General features: G+C 43.0%; 1 protein-coding gene across 1 annotated transcript; it reads left to right on the top strand.

Annotated features, from left to right (window-relative positions):
- Positions 1-2,131: 2,131 nt before the first annotated feature.
- On the top strand, positions 2,132-5,779 carry RGS1 (regulator of G protein signaling 1). Its single transcript, XM_002188915.7, has 5 exons — positions 2,132-2,375; positions 2,749-2,832; positions 3,470-3,531; positions 4,116-4,279; positions 4,937-5,779. Exons 1-5 carry the CDS (start codon positions 2,248-2,250, stop codon positions 5,123-5,125), a joined length of 627 nt encoding a protein of 208 aa, XP_002188951.2. The 5' UTR covers positions 2,132-2,247; the 3' UTR covers positions 5,126-5,779.
- Positions 5,780-16,880: the final 11,101 nt, after the last annotated feature.

The raw sequence follows: 16,880 nt of genomic DNA, 5'->3' as shown, positions 1-16,880 counted from the left end.
ATTCCTGCTTCACTTTTGACTGTATTTGAGTCCAGTAGCATCAAGACCGCAAAGCAAAGGTTACCACCTCCCCTAGGGTCCAGTGGTCTGGTATGTCTGCAAGCAACAAGTCACCTAAGACTGATCCCATACGACTGGTCTCCTCCACCAAATAAAGTACCTGGACAGCAATTCAAGTATTGTGTGACTTGGAAAGCAATTCATATGCTGTGGGACAGGAGCATCACCTTGATGTAAATGACAAGAATGCTGTTTTTTCTTTACTCAAGACAATATTTATTGCAAGAAGGTGAAGTGCAATGAGACTCAGGAAGTTCCTTTCTACAGGAAGGTTTGACTCAACACCTGTTTCATGCATTGATATGTTGAGCAAATCCCAAAAGTAAAGACAGTAATTTCATTTTAAATGGGGAAAAGACATTCCTTGTCTTGTAAATGAAGTGTCAAAAACCCAATCATAGTTAACAGGTACAAAAAAAGCAAGCCATCCTGTACCCTCACTCTCACAGAACTTTACTGGTGGATTACTTATAATTACCAGCTGCTATAAGTTCAAGACATTGCCCCACTTCTAGCCTGAAGCTACAGAGCTCTGGGAGATGAGATGGGAAATTATTTTTCATGTTGTTTTTTGCCCTTTTGTTGCCCTCCTCTGAGAAGGGTTTCGATGCATCATCCCTCTGACCTCGCCAGCAATGGAACCTCCCACCGAGGACAGTTCCTAACCGAGGGAACGCGACGAGACGCTGAGGGGGCAGAAAGTCAAAACCGAGCAGGTAAGATATGAAAACAAATCCGGCACTGATAACATCTCTTCCTTCCTTCCCTTTGCGCCCTGTTCGGGGGGTAAGAGCAGTCAGTAAACGCCTCTGCCCTGCACAAAGGGCAGTATTCACCTGGTAGCCTGGAGATAAATGTTTCCTGCAGACACATTTGTGTCACTGCCAGCACTCGGGGGACCGGCAGCCTGCTGTGGTTAAAACCAACCCGAGGCTGACAGTCTGTCCTCGCACATCTGTCTGCAGCTGGCTCCCAGCCCTGCGCACTGCAGTTCCCGAGGAAGCTGGGGATGTGTCAGCAGTTATCACCATCATATGCATCATAATCTATTCGTAAGCAAAGTTGCACACGTTATTTATTAAAAAAAAAAAAACACACAAAAAACCAAACCAAAACAAAACCCAACCAACCAACCAAAAAAAACCCAAAAAAACCCAAAACAAACAAACAAACAAAAAACCCAACAATTTTGAAACATGACAGAAAAAAAAAAAAAAACCCAAGAAACACGCAGAAATTGGGATGCTCAGATTAAGTATTTCAACATTGAAATCGCCATCCTGGACAGAATAGAGAGTTATGCTTAATTCTTTTGCTTCATATCCATGGCTGCTTTTATGCAGTGGAGCTTAAGTATGTACAAACAATTCACACCTCTCTCAAACAGCTTGTAATATTCATATTGTGTTTACAACAGCAGCTCTAACCTAATAAATATTTATACATGCCAAGTCACTTAAAATTAGGGTGGTATTCCTGAAATATGGCATTGTGCCTCCTAACAATCTGACTTGCAAAAATTAAACCAAATTAAATAAGTTCTTGCTGCTTCAAATACCCCTTCTTGAGAAAACCACATTGAAGTATTTTCATACAGCTTATCCAAACAAACTTGTCTAAGGTAATGTTTTAGTTTGAAGAGCAACAGGAGACTTGCAAATAGGTTGTTGCATATAGAACTTTATTACTGGGGCATGTTAAAGTACCTTCCCCTTGTATTCTGCTGAGCCCACCTAACCAAGTATGAAATTGCAGGACACAGGCATGCAACAAGTGTATTTTGTCAAGAAAAAATGTAAGTATTTGCAGCTCTGTTGATCAAACCAAAAAATACTTCTTACTTGCAAGTACGCATCAGAAAGGGACAAGAATTCAAAGTTCTAGAGAGTTTTGTTGGTGTTTTTTTGTTTGGTAACAGACATACACAGTGACACGTAACAACCCCAAAGCAATTCAGCCTCATTTGGTATAACCTCAGCCATGAGACATTGCTGTCTGTTTTCCTTCTCAAAAAAGACTCACGTCACTGCGCACCGAAAGGGGAACTTCCCGAGTTTGTGATGAAGATACATGATAAAGAGCTCTGCTCACACCAGCTCTAAGGGCTGCCTGCGTCAATAAAAGGCAGCAACAGAGGCAGCAAGCTGTCATTTGGGGCTGGAGGATCATCATGGCCAGGGGTGCTTCATGTTAAAGCCAAGGAAAATGTCTGGATTCTTTTTCTCCCACAACAACATGAATGAATTAAATGGAAAAGAAGATCGCAAGCTTGCAAAAGGCATAATAAAAGTCCATAAAAAGAAGCAAAAGGCTTGGTAAGTATATGCAACTTAGTATAAAACTTAATGTATTAGAAGTGAAAATAACACTCTACTAATCTTGGAGATTAAGAATTAGTGCTGTGGTTCAGGCTAAATGAACAAAACCTGCTCAAAGCCCAGGACTGCAACATAATTTAAAAAAGCTTGAGCTGAGGCATATCAATTAATTGATTATTTTAAGTAATCAGAAATAGAATTTGGATACAGTGGGGGCCTCTCTGTCTTTTTTCAAAAATTACTTGGATATGTAACATCCCAGACTTCAGTCACAGAATGGAACTGTCTCTGAAAGTTTGAAGAAAATTTAAATAGAAATTAAGGCTACTGCAATTCTAATGAATTTTAAAATGTCTGTTCATTGTTTCAGTGGTGCAGATCTCAAAAGTTATTTGAAGTGCGTGATGCCACATATCGAATCTGGGTTCAAGACCTCCAGCTCTAGAAATGTCATGTAAGTACAGAAACAAATCAATTTTTAAAATACAATCATACCTAGATTACTGCATAGTAAATTACTTATTTTCTAAACTACTTCTAGAACAACAAATATTGTAAAAGCATCTAGAATTTCCAAAATACAAGAGAGGTGAACATTAGTAATCAGAAACTACTCATGGAGTTAAGGATTCTTAATTAGTGATTTGTTTGCATCAAACAGTAAGGGAGCAGACACTTCAGTTAAATCCAATTTTATCAGGGGGACATTGTAACTGTTCTCTAAAGTTTTACAAGAAAAAAACACTTCTTACTTAAATGAGGAGTAGGGGTATTACCATTTGTATTGCAAAAATATGGAAACAGAAGTACAAGTACAAAATAATTTTATCATATTTACAGTAAAAGATTATTTTCCTGGGAATAGAATTCAAGATAACATCATAATTCCATATTTTTTCCATCTCTGATTATTTTTCTTGATGTGGGCTGTCTCCAGGATTTCATATTATGACAAAGCCATAAATGTAGTAAAATACTTGGCATATATTCCTGGAATATAATAATAAATTATAAAATTTGTCTCCTTCAGACATACAAACAAAACCCCATGGTTTCTTCCCTAAAGCCTTTTCTTTTGCTTGTCACCTTAGGCTTTCTGCAGAGGAAGTTATTCAGTGGTCACAGTCTTTGGAAAAGCTCTTGGCCAGCCAAAGTAAGTCTGTTATCTCAGTATGACTTAGTTTTTGCTCTGAGGACAAAGTTTATCTAATCTCACCAGACAGGCAAAGCTGTAGCATTATATAGAGTCAGACACAGGGCCAGTTACACTTCAGTTTTTTGCAGCTCTAGTGTAACTTGGACACTGCTACAGCTTGGCTTCCAAGTTAGGTTTTGGGGTCTTTTTCCATTTTCAGTATAGCAATTAACCCCCAAATAACTCATTTTGATCAGTCTTCAATCCTTGGATAATCAGTTTAATCTGGAATTTTCTCTCCACTTATACCCTAAGACAATTCATTTAGGAAGGACTAGAATCATTGTTATAGGATTGTTACGGGATGCTTTGTTATAAGAGCAGGACCCAGAGTTTAGATCTAAAAACACTGAACATAGTTAGGAAGACTCCCAGCAGCCTTAATATTGAATATCCGTTGCATGTTGAACAAGGGAAGAACAGTGTATTTTGGCAAGATTTTATATCAGATTTCAATACAAATCTTGCTCTTTATTTTCTTTTTCTCCTCCCTGGTCACAAGTATCATACAGTAAATGATTAATTATTTGTGTTGGCTTTAGGTGGTCAAGGTGTCTTTCGGGAGTTCTTGAAGTCAGAGTTCAGCGAGGAAAACATCGAGTTCTGGTTGGCATGTGAGGATTACAAGAAAACCAAGTCTGATCACTTACATGGCAAAGCAGAGAAGATATACGAGGAGTTTGTTCAGTCAGATGCCATTAAGCAGGTATGTATAAAGCCAGCCCGTGCAGAGTTAGAAGGGAGAAGTATGGCTCCACTGAGATGCTCACACACTCACTCAGTGGCATAAGAAGGCACAGACACACTTTCTGGTCTCTTCTTGAATCACAGCTACCTGCAGTGTAGCATTATCAAATCTCACAAACAGTCACAGGCAGCAGGCCATTACTGGGAGAACCCTCAGCAGAACTCAGCAAAGGCCTCAGCACATGATGCTCTTCGCTGAGCCAGCCCAGCTTGAATTGTTGATGGTATTTGGAGATTCTTTGTGTTTGCGAGTGGAAGCACCACAAAACATTTCTTGTCTTTTAAAATATGCTACCCTTTTGGAAAAGTTAAAGTTCTGTATGTTGATCATACCTAAACTGGAGACATTCAACACAGGATTTCTCTTAGTAACTGGAGGTTGTTCCTCAAAGTTGAGCTGTATTAATTCTGACTCCAGAACAAACTACATTTCTATAGTGAACAAAAACTTTTGTGCCTAACTGGGATACAAGTATTTGATTTCCCCCAATTTACAGTTCTGACACTGAGTTGTCATAGAGTTCTAAGGCTGCAAATGCATGCATTGACAAAGAGATAGAAAAGAGAATACATTCAAAGTTAAATTTTAAACCTTGGGGTTTTTTTTCTATTCCAGATCAATATTGACTATCAGATAAGGGAAGCAACAGCCAAAAAGGCTCAAGACCCAACTCACACAAGTTTTGATGAAGCCCAGAAAACAGTGTACATCCTTATGGAAAGAGATTCCTATCCCAGATTTTTAAAATCCAAATCCTACCTGAACCTTTTGAACCAGCTGCAAACCAACACTTCAAACCTGTGAAGAGATCCTTCACAGTGGTTGGATCTTGCCAAGGAAAATCCCTGTCTTGGGAGGAGGGGTATGAGGGAGATCCAAATAGCTCCACAGGCAATGGAACATCCTGTGGATCCTGATCTCCACAAGATGCAGGATAAAAGCTGGTGAGGCTATCATAAGGGTGAGAGCAGCACAGGGAGAAAATCCCCTCCTCCACAGAGTCAAGGCAGGATATGGAAACCCAAGGTTTGACCTGCACTATGAATACTGAACTGTGACTTAGATCCCAAAGAACTGCTGATTGTTAGGAAATGCAAGACTTGCAAGCTGAGCATGGGGAAAAGATTATCAAGTTCAGAAGAAAAACTAGGATGACTGACAGTTTTTGGCATAACAAGAAAACGCCAAAACAATGACATCTCTTTTAAAAATCGGTGAAGTGTTAATAGGTGTGAATTCCACAATGCTGTTGTGCTATGTAAATATATTCTAAATTGATGTGTCTTAAAATCTATATGGTCTAAATTATATAAGATTTGTATAAGCTGTATTTTTATTAAGTTGGTATTCAACAGGCAGATATGTAGCATCTTTGCTGTTTAATTTATTGAAAAATAATAGGTAACTCTTCATTAAAATACAGTTAAAAATAAAGATTTATAGTGTTTTTGCATCTTATTTGAAGTGATTTTTCCATTGTAGTTACTGACATATTGAAACACACAATTCCTTTCAGTCTCACTGTGCTACTACTTCTCATCTCCGTATTCAAATACTAATTTTACCTTCACCACTTCTCTCTCTTTTTGCCCATTTTACACAACCATAATCTAAGTTACCTGGAGCAGGTGATTACTGACTTACACAGACCCATCCTCACAACCCCCAAAAAATAAAAGTTGTGATTATGGTTGAAATATGTAACTAAGAACAAGAGCACTCCTAAAACTCTAGTGTTGGGGTCCTTGTAACATTAGAGCTTATAAAAAAAATAAGTCAAAGAAGGCCTTGGTTTTATGAGTTCTCATCATGAGACATTGGTATCATGTGGTTGGCAATACAAGATTTTATCTCACCCATGCAAATTTGCAGAATAACATGAGCTTTGTGAGCCCCACTCTGTTCTGTACCAGAGGGAGAAGACGTCACTTCTCGGCCAGAACAGACCATGTTCTTATTGACACTCTTTGGGGACTTTGGACCTCCAGAGGAGAACCAAAATCTGTGTCAGATGCAAAACAACTGGAAGGAACACAGAAAAGTCCCAACCTCCACTATCGCCCATTGTAGTAGCTGGAAGCCATTGGAAATTAGAGCTTCCTTTCAAAGCTAGTAAGTGCAGAAGAAAAGACCCCAGTCTTACAGCATTATTTTTAAGTTATGTGCTCCTGAGAGTCTGACTACAAAACCTAAATGCTCCTGTAATAATTAAACCAGCCTCCAGTTGGCATTCCTACATGAATTAATTTTCCAGGATCACTAGGAATAAATCTAACTACTCTGAAGTAGGAACAACAGTCCCTCCCACACGAGGTGCATCACCATGCTTGCTCAAATACAGTTTACATGGACCAAATGTCTCTGCAGAACTTCAAGCTCACAGAAGATAAAAGAGAACTTTGAAATGTCAGCTACTCTCTAAACAGAAATTGCATTCAAGTAACATTATTCTTTTGACTGTAAATCTCTCAAATTATAATGGACCCGATCTTCCTTTCCTGCCCTCTATGGTTTCACAGTTTTGCTATGCTTTAGCCAAACACCCATATGAAATTTCTGACTAAACTAATATTTCATAGCATGGATAGTTAGGATCTTTATTTATATTTGAATGGCTTATCGCTAGGAGAGGAGACTGTCATAGCAATTGCACCAACTTATATTACACCATTAGGATAGACCAGAGTTTCTGAGGAGAGAAGAACGGACTTTTGACTTTCTTCTACAAGCATCTATCCCTACTTCATAATTTGATAGAGTGAGAGAGCAGAAAGGTATTTTTCTTCTTCAAAAAGAAACTATTTCACTCTGCACAACCAAACAACTTTGGCTATTTTCAAGTCTCTCATCTTATTTACAATACAAACCTGATAGCAACAGCAAAAGTCAACTGCTCAGATTGTTAACTCCAGAGATATTCCAGCCCACTCGAGCAACCCTGACAACATGACCACATTTCACCAAGCGAGTAACAGCAGAAATTCAGGCCTGGTTCTGAGATCCTGGAAGCCCAGGATTTTATGTCTGCTGCTACAGCAGGCCTGTCCAAAGTGGTTGCTTTAACAAGGCTGAGGGATGTGGATGACTCAGAACACACAGATCAAAGGACTCAGATCTTTCTGTCACCCTTGGCTCATGTACAAGGTGGGTGCACTCATCTCCCTCCACTCATGCTCAGGAACAGCCCCAACATCACACATTGGTTTCACAGCTGTGGGTTGGGCCTTTTTCTTAAACTAGATTTCACTTTCCCTCTTTGGAAAAGATATACCATGAGAGAATGGAAATTTGCTATTCCATTCACTGTCTCTAAAAGAAAGAGTTGAATCAGGTTGGCCATCAGCTACAGAGCAGTGCAGGAAAACAGGATGAAGTACATGGAAAGCTTTAAGATTTGACAATGGTGACTCGGACTTTAAGTTTTCTACCTTACTCCTGAAAAAACATTTTCATTGTTTGCTAATGTTCCAGTGGAAAAATCAACCACTATTCCATCTTCAGGTACACTTTTGAAGTGAATTAACTTCTCCCTGTTGCAGTTTTCTTTATGGAAGGATTCAAGAGTCCAGCAGACCCTGAATGTGTATTTAACTTTGAACTCTCAGATTTGGAAAACTTAATTACCCAACACAGATATTTTTAATACTATCATAAATAAGAATATGGTATAGCATAGTATAAATCTCTCCCATATATTGAACAGGTCACTCATGGAAACATTGCATTATTATGAACAGTGAAACGAGAAGGAATTTAAAGTTGAGATCATGATGAACAGTTCAAATTCACCACCACAGACTCCTCAGTGCCACCCATCCCTGCCCACACTGAAGCAACAGGCTTTTCACATGTCACCTTATTTATGGTTGTAAAATGAGTTTGAAAAGCAAAAAATAGATAGTAAAACATGAAAAAATTAGATGCTCTCATCTTCCTTTCATAGACATGAGTTGGTTTTATCAGAGTGTGTAATGTCTACAGATGAAGCTTTTTGAAATTAAATCTTTAGTCATTAATCAGAGGCAGAAATCCAAAAACAAGTTCTTGCTTAATATTAATAGGATGATTAAAACTTGACTTGGATGCTCAGAAACAAAGTCAGAGGGGACTTAAGGTTATCCCCTGGCTTTGCTTGTGTAGATAAAACCTCAAAGGTTTTAGTCATTAAAAGGGGATTTAAATCAATCAAGAACCAATGTGCCTAGTTTGAAAACAAACTCATTCCCCCTCATTTCTCAAAACATCTGCAGAAATTACCCTCTTGAAAGACCCCAAAGATGATCAACATTTACATTCTACTAAGCACTTCCCTTCAAGTTCTTCAAGCACCATGCAGCCTAAGCATCACACTGCCTTGAAGCGCTTCTCTAAACTACTTCTGTGACCTGCCCTGTGAAAGTGACATGGCCCCTTTCACTAATGAAGTTAAAAATATCTTGAGTGGAGCATGATATGCAAAAATGTAAACCTTTCAGGACCGCTCTAGTCTTGTGTTCAGAGAGAGAAAGAAACAGAGCAGATTAGCAATGCTTCTCTTCAAAGTCTGTGACACAGCAAAGTACTAAAGTGTCAGCAACAGATGCCTAGAAACTTGACATCAATGGAGTCACAACAGGTTTGGGGTTTTTTTCCAGGTCACTGTGGACAGAAGGTTTCTGCTATTAGATGGCTAACTTTAAAAATAAAACAAGATAAACACTCTCTGCATAACACTTATAACTCAGTAAACCATGATTTACGTACTACCTATGGAAAAAGTCTGTAATGTATTTACTGTGGTAAATGGTTTGTCAACCATGAAGGTTAAGAAGGCGGCTTTAGATACAGAGAAGTGACTCAATATTGAACAGAATTTGAGCAGCCATGAGTTTGGGAACAAGCTCGTTGTTTATGCCAGTCTAAAGGAAACTGTGAACACACTCTGGGTGTTCAAACAAAGCCCAAAGTCCAGCCAGGAGCTCTCCAGGCACTGGAACAAACATCCGGAGGAAAGGGAGCCCTGGACTAACAGTCAAACATTCTGACTTGGCCCACACTATAATCAATAATTTGACATTGAGCTATGACAAGACGAAGAACTGCTATCTTCCAAAGGAGGACACACCTGCAAGGGATGTAAGAAGCTCTGTTCACTGCTGAGCTGTGGTGGAAGTGTGAATGCAGAGTCTCACAGCACGCAGGGCTTTGAATCCAAGCCACAGTACACCTCTGAGAAACCTGACTGAAGGGGTAGGGTGAAAGTTCCGGTAAAAACTACTCTAAGCTTCTCATGGCATGATTTTTCTCTCCGACGGAGATGGCCACAGAACATTAAGCTCACACAATGACATGACAGTTTTCAGAAATAAAAAAAAAAAAAAGGAACAAAAAGGTCACAGTGTAGAACTGAGGTCAAGTTTCCAGAAGACCTATCTAGACTCCAGTCTGCTCTCACTCAGCAGGACAATTGTTTGTAAGCTCAGTAAACAGTGTTTAAAGAAATGGGTCACAATGTAATATTTGTCCAGCCTTATTGATAAAACCTAAAGCCATGAATATAGAAATTATTCAAATTCCTCAGGCAGCAGGCAATGCCAACTTCTACCCAGAAACAAAAATCACTTCATCATCCCTATATCTGCAGATAACTTATTGGTTGTTTTGACCTACTGTAAAGACTGAAGCTGTGAACACTGTTCCCTGCATCCGTGTGAGCAAAACTTTGTTGCACAGAAAACCTAACTTTTTATGAGGTTATTTTCAAATATATAGCAAGAAAGCATTTTCTCAGTTTTGATACTTCTCAATTTCCCTTATTTTCTTTCTAGAAAGCACATCCAGCTCAACCACTGAATAAACTAAGCAACAATTGATTCCTGTATAGCACATGCCTCCATGATTCTAGGGCTATTCTGTGCCCTACACCTGACAGCACAAGGAATCCAAAGGGAAAAGGCCCCCTTGGAAATTACCTGCAGGTCTCAGAGTCTCACCAAGATTCTTTCATGCTGGAAGGAACCATTTGTAAAGGTGGCACTACAATATCCCCATCCAGAGCCTGCATCTACACTCACCTTCCCCAAGGCCAGGCTGAGCTGATGGACAGGATGGTTCAAACCTTCTCCTTCAGTGTGACACCAGATGACATCTAGTGGAATTCGTATGCAACACTAGGAAGGGTGGGTGTCCTAGTTTAGGGCAAATTTGGGGAAAACCCAGGAAATAAACCCCCACGGCCCCTCTCCACCCACCTGGTTCAGGGAAAAAATCCCTCTGAGAGAGAAATGGAAAAGAACCTGTTTATTCAACAACAAAGCACTCCCCAACACCAAAACAATTAACACAAGATGACAACAAAACTCTTTCACCCCTCTGAAGAGCTGAACAAATCCAGAAGGTCTTTCCTGGGAGTGGTCGCCCAGGTCTGGACGCTGGGGATGGCTGCTGCAGATCACCAAATGCAGGCTCCTGGTGTTCCTTGGTGTTTCCCAGATCCCAGTCCAGAGCAGGTTGAATGATATTCAGAAAGAGGAAAGGGAAGAAAAAAACCAGTCCAGGGAAAGAATTGGACTGCTTAACCTAACTAGGAAGCAAAGCAAGAAAGCAAGAAAGCAGGCAAAGCAAGCAAGCCAAGCAAGCAAGCAAGCAAAGCAAAAGCCAGCCAGCCAGCCCTAGCCTTTTCTAGCTTTCCAGCAGACATGGGGGGAGGTGAACCAGATGATAACACAGCAAAACAAACCTTCACTTTCAGAGTCAGTTCTGAAAGTACAGAACATAATATCAAACGTAAACAGAACACACGATTGGAGATACAAACACCATAACAGTCACCCTAGGACATTCCACCCCTTATCTCCATATCTTCAACATCATGTAAAAACTCCATCAAGTTAAAACTTGTATCTTTCACTCACTCATTTCCTTCTTTCTCATGTCTGTGTGTTTCATGCACAGACATTGGCAGTAACATTCAGCAAACAGTGATATTTGCACAATAGTTTCACCCCACAATCAGATCTCCCTGAGGTACACATCGTGTTGTTCCATCTCTCTGCATTATCCACCATGTACAACCTGGTCCCTGAGCAAAGACAATCCCACGAATGGGTTTGTCTGTACTCGAGGCAGGATTGATCCACACTGATTTCCCTAACAAACCTCTGACATGTGCCACTGGGACTTTATCTCCGTCTACTATATTCAGGGGCTCAGACTGGGCAGGACCTGCTCGATTGGTGGAACCTCGGCTGTTAACTAACCAGGTGGCCTTTGCTAAATGTTGCTCCCAATTTTTGAAAGATCCCCCACCCAATGCTTTCAAGGTGGTTTTTAACAGTCCATTGTACCTCTCCACTTTGCCTGCAGCTGGTGCATGGTAGGGGATGTGGTACACCCACTCAATGCCATGTTCCCTAGCCCAGGTGTTGATAAGGCTGTTCTTGAAATGAGTCCCATTGTCTGACTCAATCCTCTCAGGGGTACCATGCCTCCAAAGGACCTGCTTTTCAAGGCCCAGGATGGTGTTACGGGCTGTAGCATGAGACACAGGGTAGGTTTCCAACCATCCAGTGGTGGCTTCTACCATTGTGAGCACGTAGCGCTTGCCTTGGCGTGTCTGGGGCAGTGTGATGTAGTCAATCTGCCAGGCCTCCCCATACTTGTACTTGGACCACCGCCCACCATACCACAGGGGCTTCACCCGCTTGGCCTGTTTGATGGTAGCGCATGTCTCACAGTCATGGATAACCTGAGAAATACTGTCCATGGTTAGATCCACCCCTCGGTCTTGTGCCCACTTATAAGTGGCATCTCTACCCTGATGGCCTGAGGCATCATGGGCCCATCGTGCTAGGAACAACTCTCCCTTGTGTTCCCAGTCGAGGTCTATCTTTGATACCCCTATCTTCGCAGCCTGATCTACCTGCTGATTGTTTTGCTGCTCTTCATTAGCTCTGCTTCTGGGGACATGGGCATCTACATGGCGAACCTTCACAGGTAGCTTCTCTACCCGGGTAGCGATATCTTTCCACTCTTCAGCAGCCCAAATTGGTTTTCCTCTACGCTGCCAGTTAGCTTCTTTCCACCTCTCTAGCCACCCCCACAGAGCATTGGCTACCATCCATGAATCAGTGTAGAGGTATAGCTTTGGCCACTTCTCCCTTTCTGCAATGTCTAGGGCCAGTTGAACGGCTTTGAGTTCAGCAAACTGGCTTGATCCACCTTCTCCTTCAGTGGCCTCTGCAACCCGTCGTGTGGGACTCCATACAGCTGCTTTCCACTTCCGATTCATCCCTACGATGCGACAGGAACCGTCAGTGAAGAGAGCATAGCGTGTTTCCTCTGCTGGCAGTTGGTTATATGGTGGAGCTTCTTCAGCCCGTGTCACTGGTTCTTCTTCTTCATCTGCGACACCAAAACTTTCACCTTCGGGCCAATTTGTAATTACTTCCAAAATCCCAGGGCGATTCAGCTTACCAATATGGGCACGCTGCGTAATGAGAGCAATCCACTTGCTCCATGTAGCACTGGTGGCATGGTGGGTGGAGGGAACCTTTCCTCTGAACATCCACCCCAGCACCGGTAGTCGGGGTGCCAGGAGGAGTTGTGCTTCTGTGCCAATCACCTCTGAGGCGGCCTGGACTCCCTCGTAGGCGGCCAAGATTTCCTTCTCTGTTGGGGTGTAGTTGGCTTCAGACCCTCTGTAGCTCCGACTCCAAAATCCCAGTGGTCGGCCCCGAGTCTCATCAGGCACCTTCTGCCAAAGGCTCCAGGACAGACCATGGTTCCCGGCTGCAGAGTAGAGCACGTTCTTCACATCTGGTCCTGTCCTGACTGGGCCAAGAGCTACTGCATGAGCAATTTCCTGCTTTATCTGGGTGAAAGCTTGCTGCTGCTCAGGGCCCCAGCAGAAATCATTCTTCTTGCGGGTGACCAGGTAGAGGGGACTCACGATCTGACTGTACTCAGGAATGTGCATTCTCCAAAAACCAATGGCGCCTAAGAAAGCTTGTGTCTCTTTCTTGTTGGTTGGTGGGGACATGGCTGTGATCTTGTTGATGACATCTGTAGGAATCTGACGCCGTCCATCTTGCCACTTCACTCCCAAGAACTGGATCTCTCGAGCAGGTCCCTTCACTTTACTCTTCTTGATGGCAAAACCAGCTTCCAGGAGGATTCGGATGATTTTCTCTCCTTTCTCAAACACTTCTGCTGCTGTGTTCCCCCACACAATGATATCATCAATATATTGTAGATGTTCTGGAGCCTCACCCTTTTCTAGTGCAGTCTGGATCAGTCCATGGCAGATGGTAGGACTGTGCTTCCACCCCTGGGGCAGTCGGTTCCAGGTATATTGCACTCCCCTCCATGTAAAGGCAAACTGAGGCCTGCATTCTGCTGCCAGAGGAATGGAGAAAAATGCATTGGCAATATCAATAGTGGCGTACCACTTCGCTGCCTTGGACTCCAGCTCGTACTGGAGTTCCAGCATGTCTGGCACAGCAGCGCTCAGTGGTGGAGTCACTTCATTCAATGCACGGTAGTCCACAGTCAATCTCCATTCTCCTTCAGATTTACGCACAGGCCAAATGGGGCTGTTGAAGGGTGAGTGGGTTTTGCTGACCACCCCTTGGCTCTCCAGCTCTCGGATCATCTTATGGATGGGAACCACAGCATCTCGAGTTGTTCTGTACTGTCGACGATGCACTGTTGAAGTGGCAACTGGTACCTTTTGTTCTTCTCCCTTCAAAAGTCCTACTGTAGTTGGATTCTCAGACAGTCCAGGCAAGGTGTTCAGTTGCTGGATGCCCTCTGTCGCTACAGCTGCTATCCCAAATGCCCACCTGAGTCCCTTTGGGTCTTTAAAATATCCCCTTCGAAGGTAATCTATGCCCAAAATACATGGGGCCTCTGGGCCAGTCACAATAGGATGTTTCTTCCACTCATTTCCTGTCAGACTTACATCAGCTTCCACCACAGTAAAGTCCTGAGATCCACCTGTCACACCGGCGATAGAGACAGATTCTGCCCCTACGTGTCTTGATGGAATTAACGTGCATTGTGCACCAGTATCAACCAAAGCCTTATATCTTTGTGGGTCCGATGTGCCAGGCCAGCGAATCCACACAGTCCAGAAAACACGGTTTTCCCTCGCCTCTACCTGGCTAGAGGCAGGGCCCCTCTAAGCCTGGTTATCCTTCTTGCCTTGGGCGTATGTCTTAGAAGTTCCTTCAAGGGGATCAGACATGTCATCATCATCATCATGCCTGGCAGTTTGGCTACGGGCAACTGGAGCTGCTCTCCTTTTGGTGGCACTTCCTCTCTGAATCTTACCTTCCTTCAATTCACGCACCCGTTGTGCCAGAGCACCAGTAGGTTTTCCGTCCCATTTCCTCATGTTTTCTCCGCAATCGCGCAGGAAGAACCACAGCTCAGTTCGTGGGGTGTACCTTCTCTCACCATCTGAGGAACGTCTACGTTGGATACCAGAACCTCTGATCTGTACTGCTGAGATTTGGAGAAGGTCCTCCTTTATCTCCTCCCTGAGTCTCTTATGATTCTCCTCTATCTTATCTTCTAATTTCTGCAGACGTGTTTCCACTGCTGCAATTCTGGCATGGGTTGGGCCATGTACAGCATCTGCATATGCTCGGAGTTTCCTTGCCATTTCGAGCACGGTCTCATCCCTCTCATCTTGCTTCATTATTGCTAAGGCAGAAGCGTAGTCATGTGGCCCAAGCCGTACAAGTTTTCGCCACATCACAGATGTACATGGTACCAAGTCTGGATTCCTAGTTGTTATTTCATCTGAGAAGATAATCTCTGCCACTGCCATTTCTCTCAGACGTTGGATCCCTTGTTCTATAGTCTTCCACTGGGTTTGCTGCATATAAAGATCATCTGCACACAGGTATCTTTGTGCTACACTTTCCAGAACTCGTGCCCAGAGGCTGTGAGGGTTAGCCCCCCTCATCATTCCTTGATCAATAACAGGATCATGTGACAGGGATCCCAAATGTCTTGCCTCAGTACCATCCAGAATTGTAGCCTCGCCTGCAGCATCCCAAAGACGGACCAACCAACTAATTACAGACTCATCAGGTCGTCGGGTATAATCCTTCCTCAGGCCACGAAGGTCCTTTAGGGAAAAGGACTCAGTATTGGCCTCTGATCTTGTACCAGTTGCTTTGACTTCTGATTTTATGTCAGCAGGCATTGAGGGTCCCTCTCCTGCATTATCATCATCATCGTCATCATCCACTGGTCGATTGGTCTTTTCTGTGCGCTTCCCACTTCTTGTGCTAGTAGCAACAGCCATAGGTTGAGGCTTGGCTGCTGAGTCTGGTTTAGCTGCTGGCTTTGAGCCGGGGGTGTTTGCTGCAGCCTGAGTGACTGGGATAGCTGCTGATTTATCTCCCTGCCCCCCTTCCTCTGTCTGCTGCCCTACAGTATCTAGCAGGGTGCGATAAGCATATGCCAGGGCCCAGCTCACTGCAATGATCTTTTTCTCCTTAGAGTTATCATAGCACTTCTCTTTCAAGTACTTCGCCACCTCAGCCGGATTCTGAATTTGTTCACTAGGAAAGTCCTAGGCTATAGGGTCAGAAAATTCCTTTAAAATTTGGCCCATCTCCTCCCATTTCCCACACCACTCAGGATTTCTCACACCTGGGTCTACTCCTGGGTCAGAGGTCTCATCAGCCCCTCTAGAAATCTCAGCCCTCATTCTAGAGAGACTGCAGACTGTATAGAGAAAGCTTACTAGATTAAACACCAGGAAGATGGTCTCCTTAACAGTCAGGGGAAACTGAACATTCTCTAATAGGGAGGTAACAAATTCAGAGGAGAAGAAGGAAAGCAAAGGCTGAAAAGCCTCATCCCCTACTTCCCCTCTAACAAACTGGCTGTACAACCATAACCATGAACCATACATTCCAGGAACAGACCTCAGCACCTTTATAAACCCTCTGGAAGCTATTACACCCAAGCACAGCACAATGGATATTCTGGTCAGTGCCCTTCTACTGCAAAACCTACGTATTAGGGACAATACCGGAGCTATTCCTGGATAAAAAAATAAACCTAGGGACCACAGGGGGATTAAGATCTGAAAAACCCCTAGGGACCAGAGACACATGCAGGCCTTCACCCCAAGAGACAATATTAATTCAAACAACATAACCAGTAACTGCTCCATACCCACACAAAATAATTGGAACAAAAATATGATTACAACAGGGTTTTTTCCACTCTCTCGAGCCCCACGTTGGGCGCCAAAATATTTGTCCTAGTTTAGGGCAAATTTGGGGAAAACCCAGGAAATAAACCCCCACGGCCCCTCTCCACCCACCTGGTTCAGGGAAAAAATCCCTCTGAGAGAGAAATGGAAAAGAACCTGTTTATTCAACAACAAAGCACTCCCCAACACCAAAACAATTAACACAAGATGACAACAAGACTCTTTCACCCCTCTGAAGAGCTGAACAAATCCAGAAGGTCTTTCCTGGGAGTGGTCGCCCGGGTCTGGACGTTGGGGATGGCTGCTGCAGATCACCAAATGCAGGCTCCTGGTGTTCCTTGG

This window comes from Taeniopygia guttata, chromosome 8 (assembly GCF_048771995.1).
Source record: "Taeniopygia guttata chromosome 8, bTaeGut7.mat, whole genome shotgun sequence".
NCBI classification, from domain to species: domain Eukaryota; kingdom Metazoa; phylum Chordata; class Aves; order Passeriformes; family Estrildidae; genus Taeniopygia; species Taeniopygia guttata.
This window is presented reverse-complemented; position numbering and strand designations above follow the sequence as displayed.

Coding starts and splice junctions, on each gene's coding strand:
- RGS1 (XM_002188915.7), top strand. CDS start 2,248: ATGTTAAAGCCAAGGAAAATGTCTGGATTCTTTTTCTCCCACAACAAC. Junction 2,376..2,748: donor AAAAAGAAGCAAAAGGCTTG/GTAAGTATATGC, acceptor TCATTGTTTCAG/TGGTGCAGATCTCAAAAGTT. Junction 3,532..4,115: donor AAAGCTCTTGGCCAGCCAAA/GTAAGTCTGTTA, acceptor TGTTGGCTTTAG/GTGGTCAAGGTGTCTTTCGG.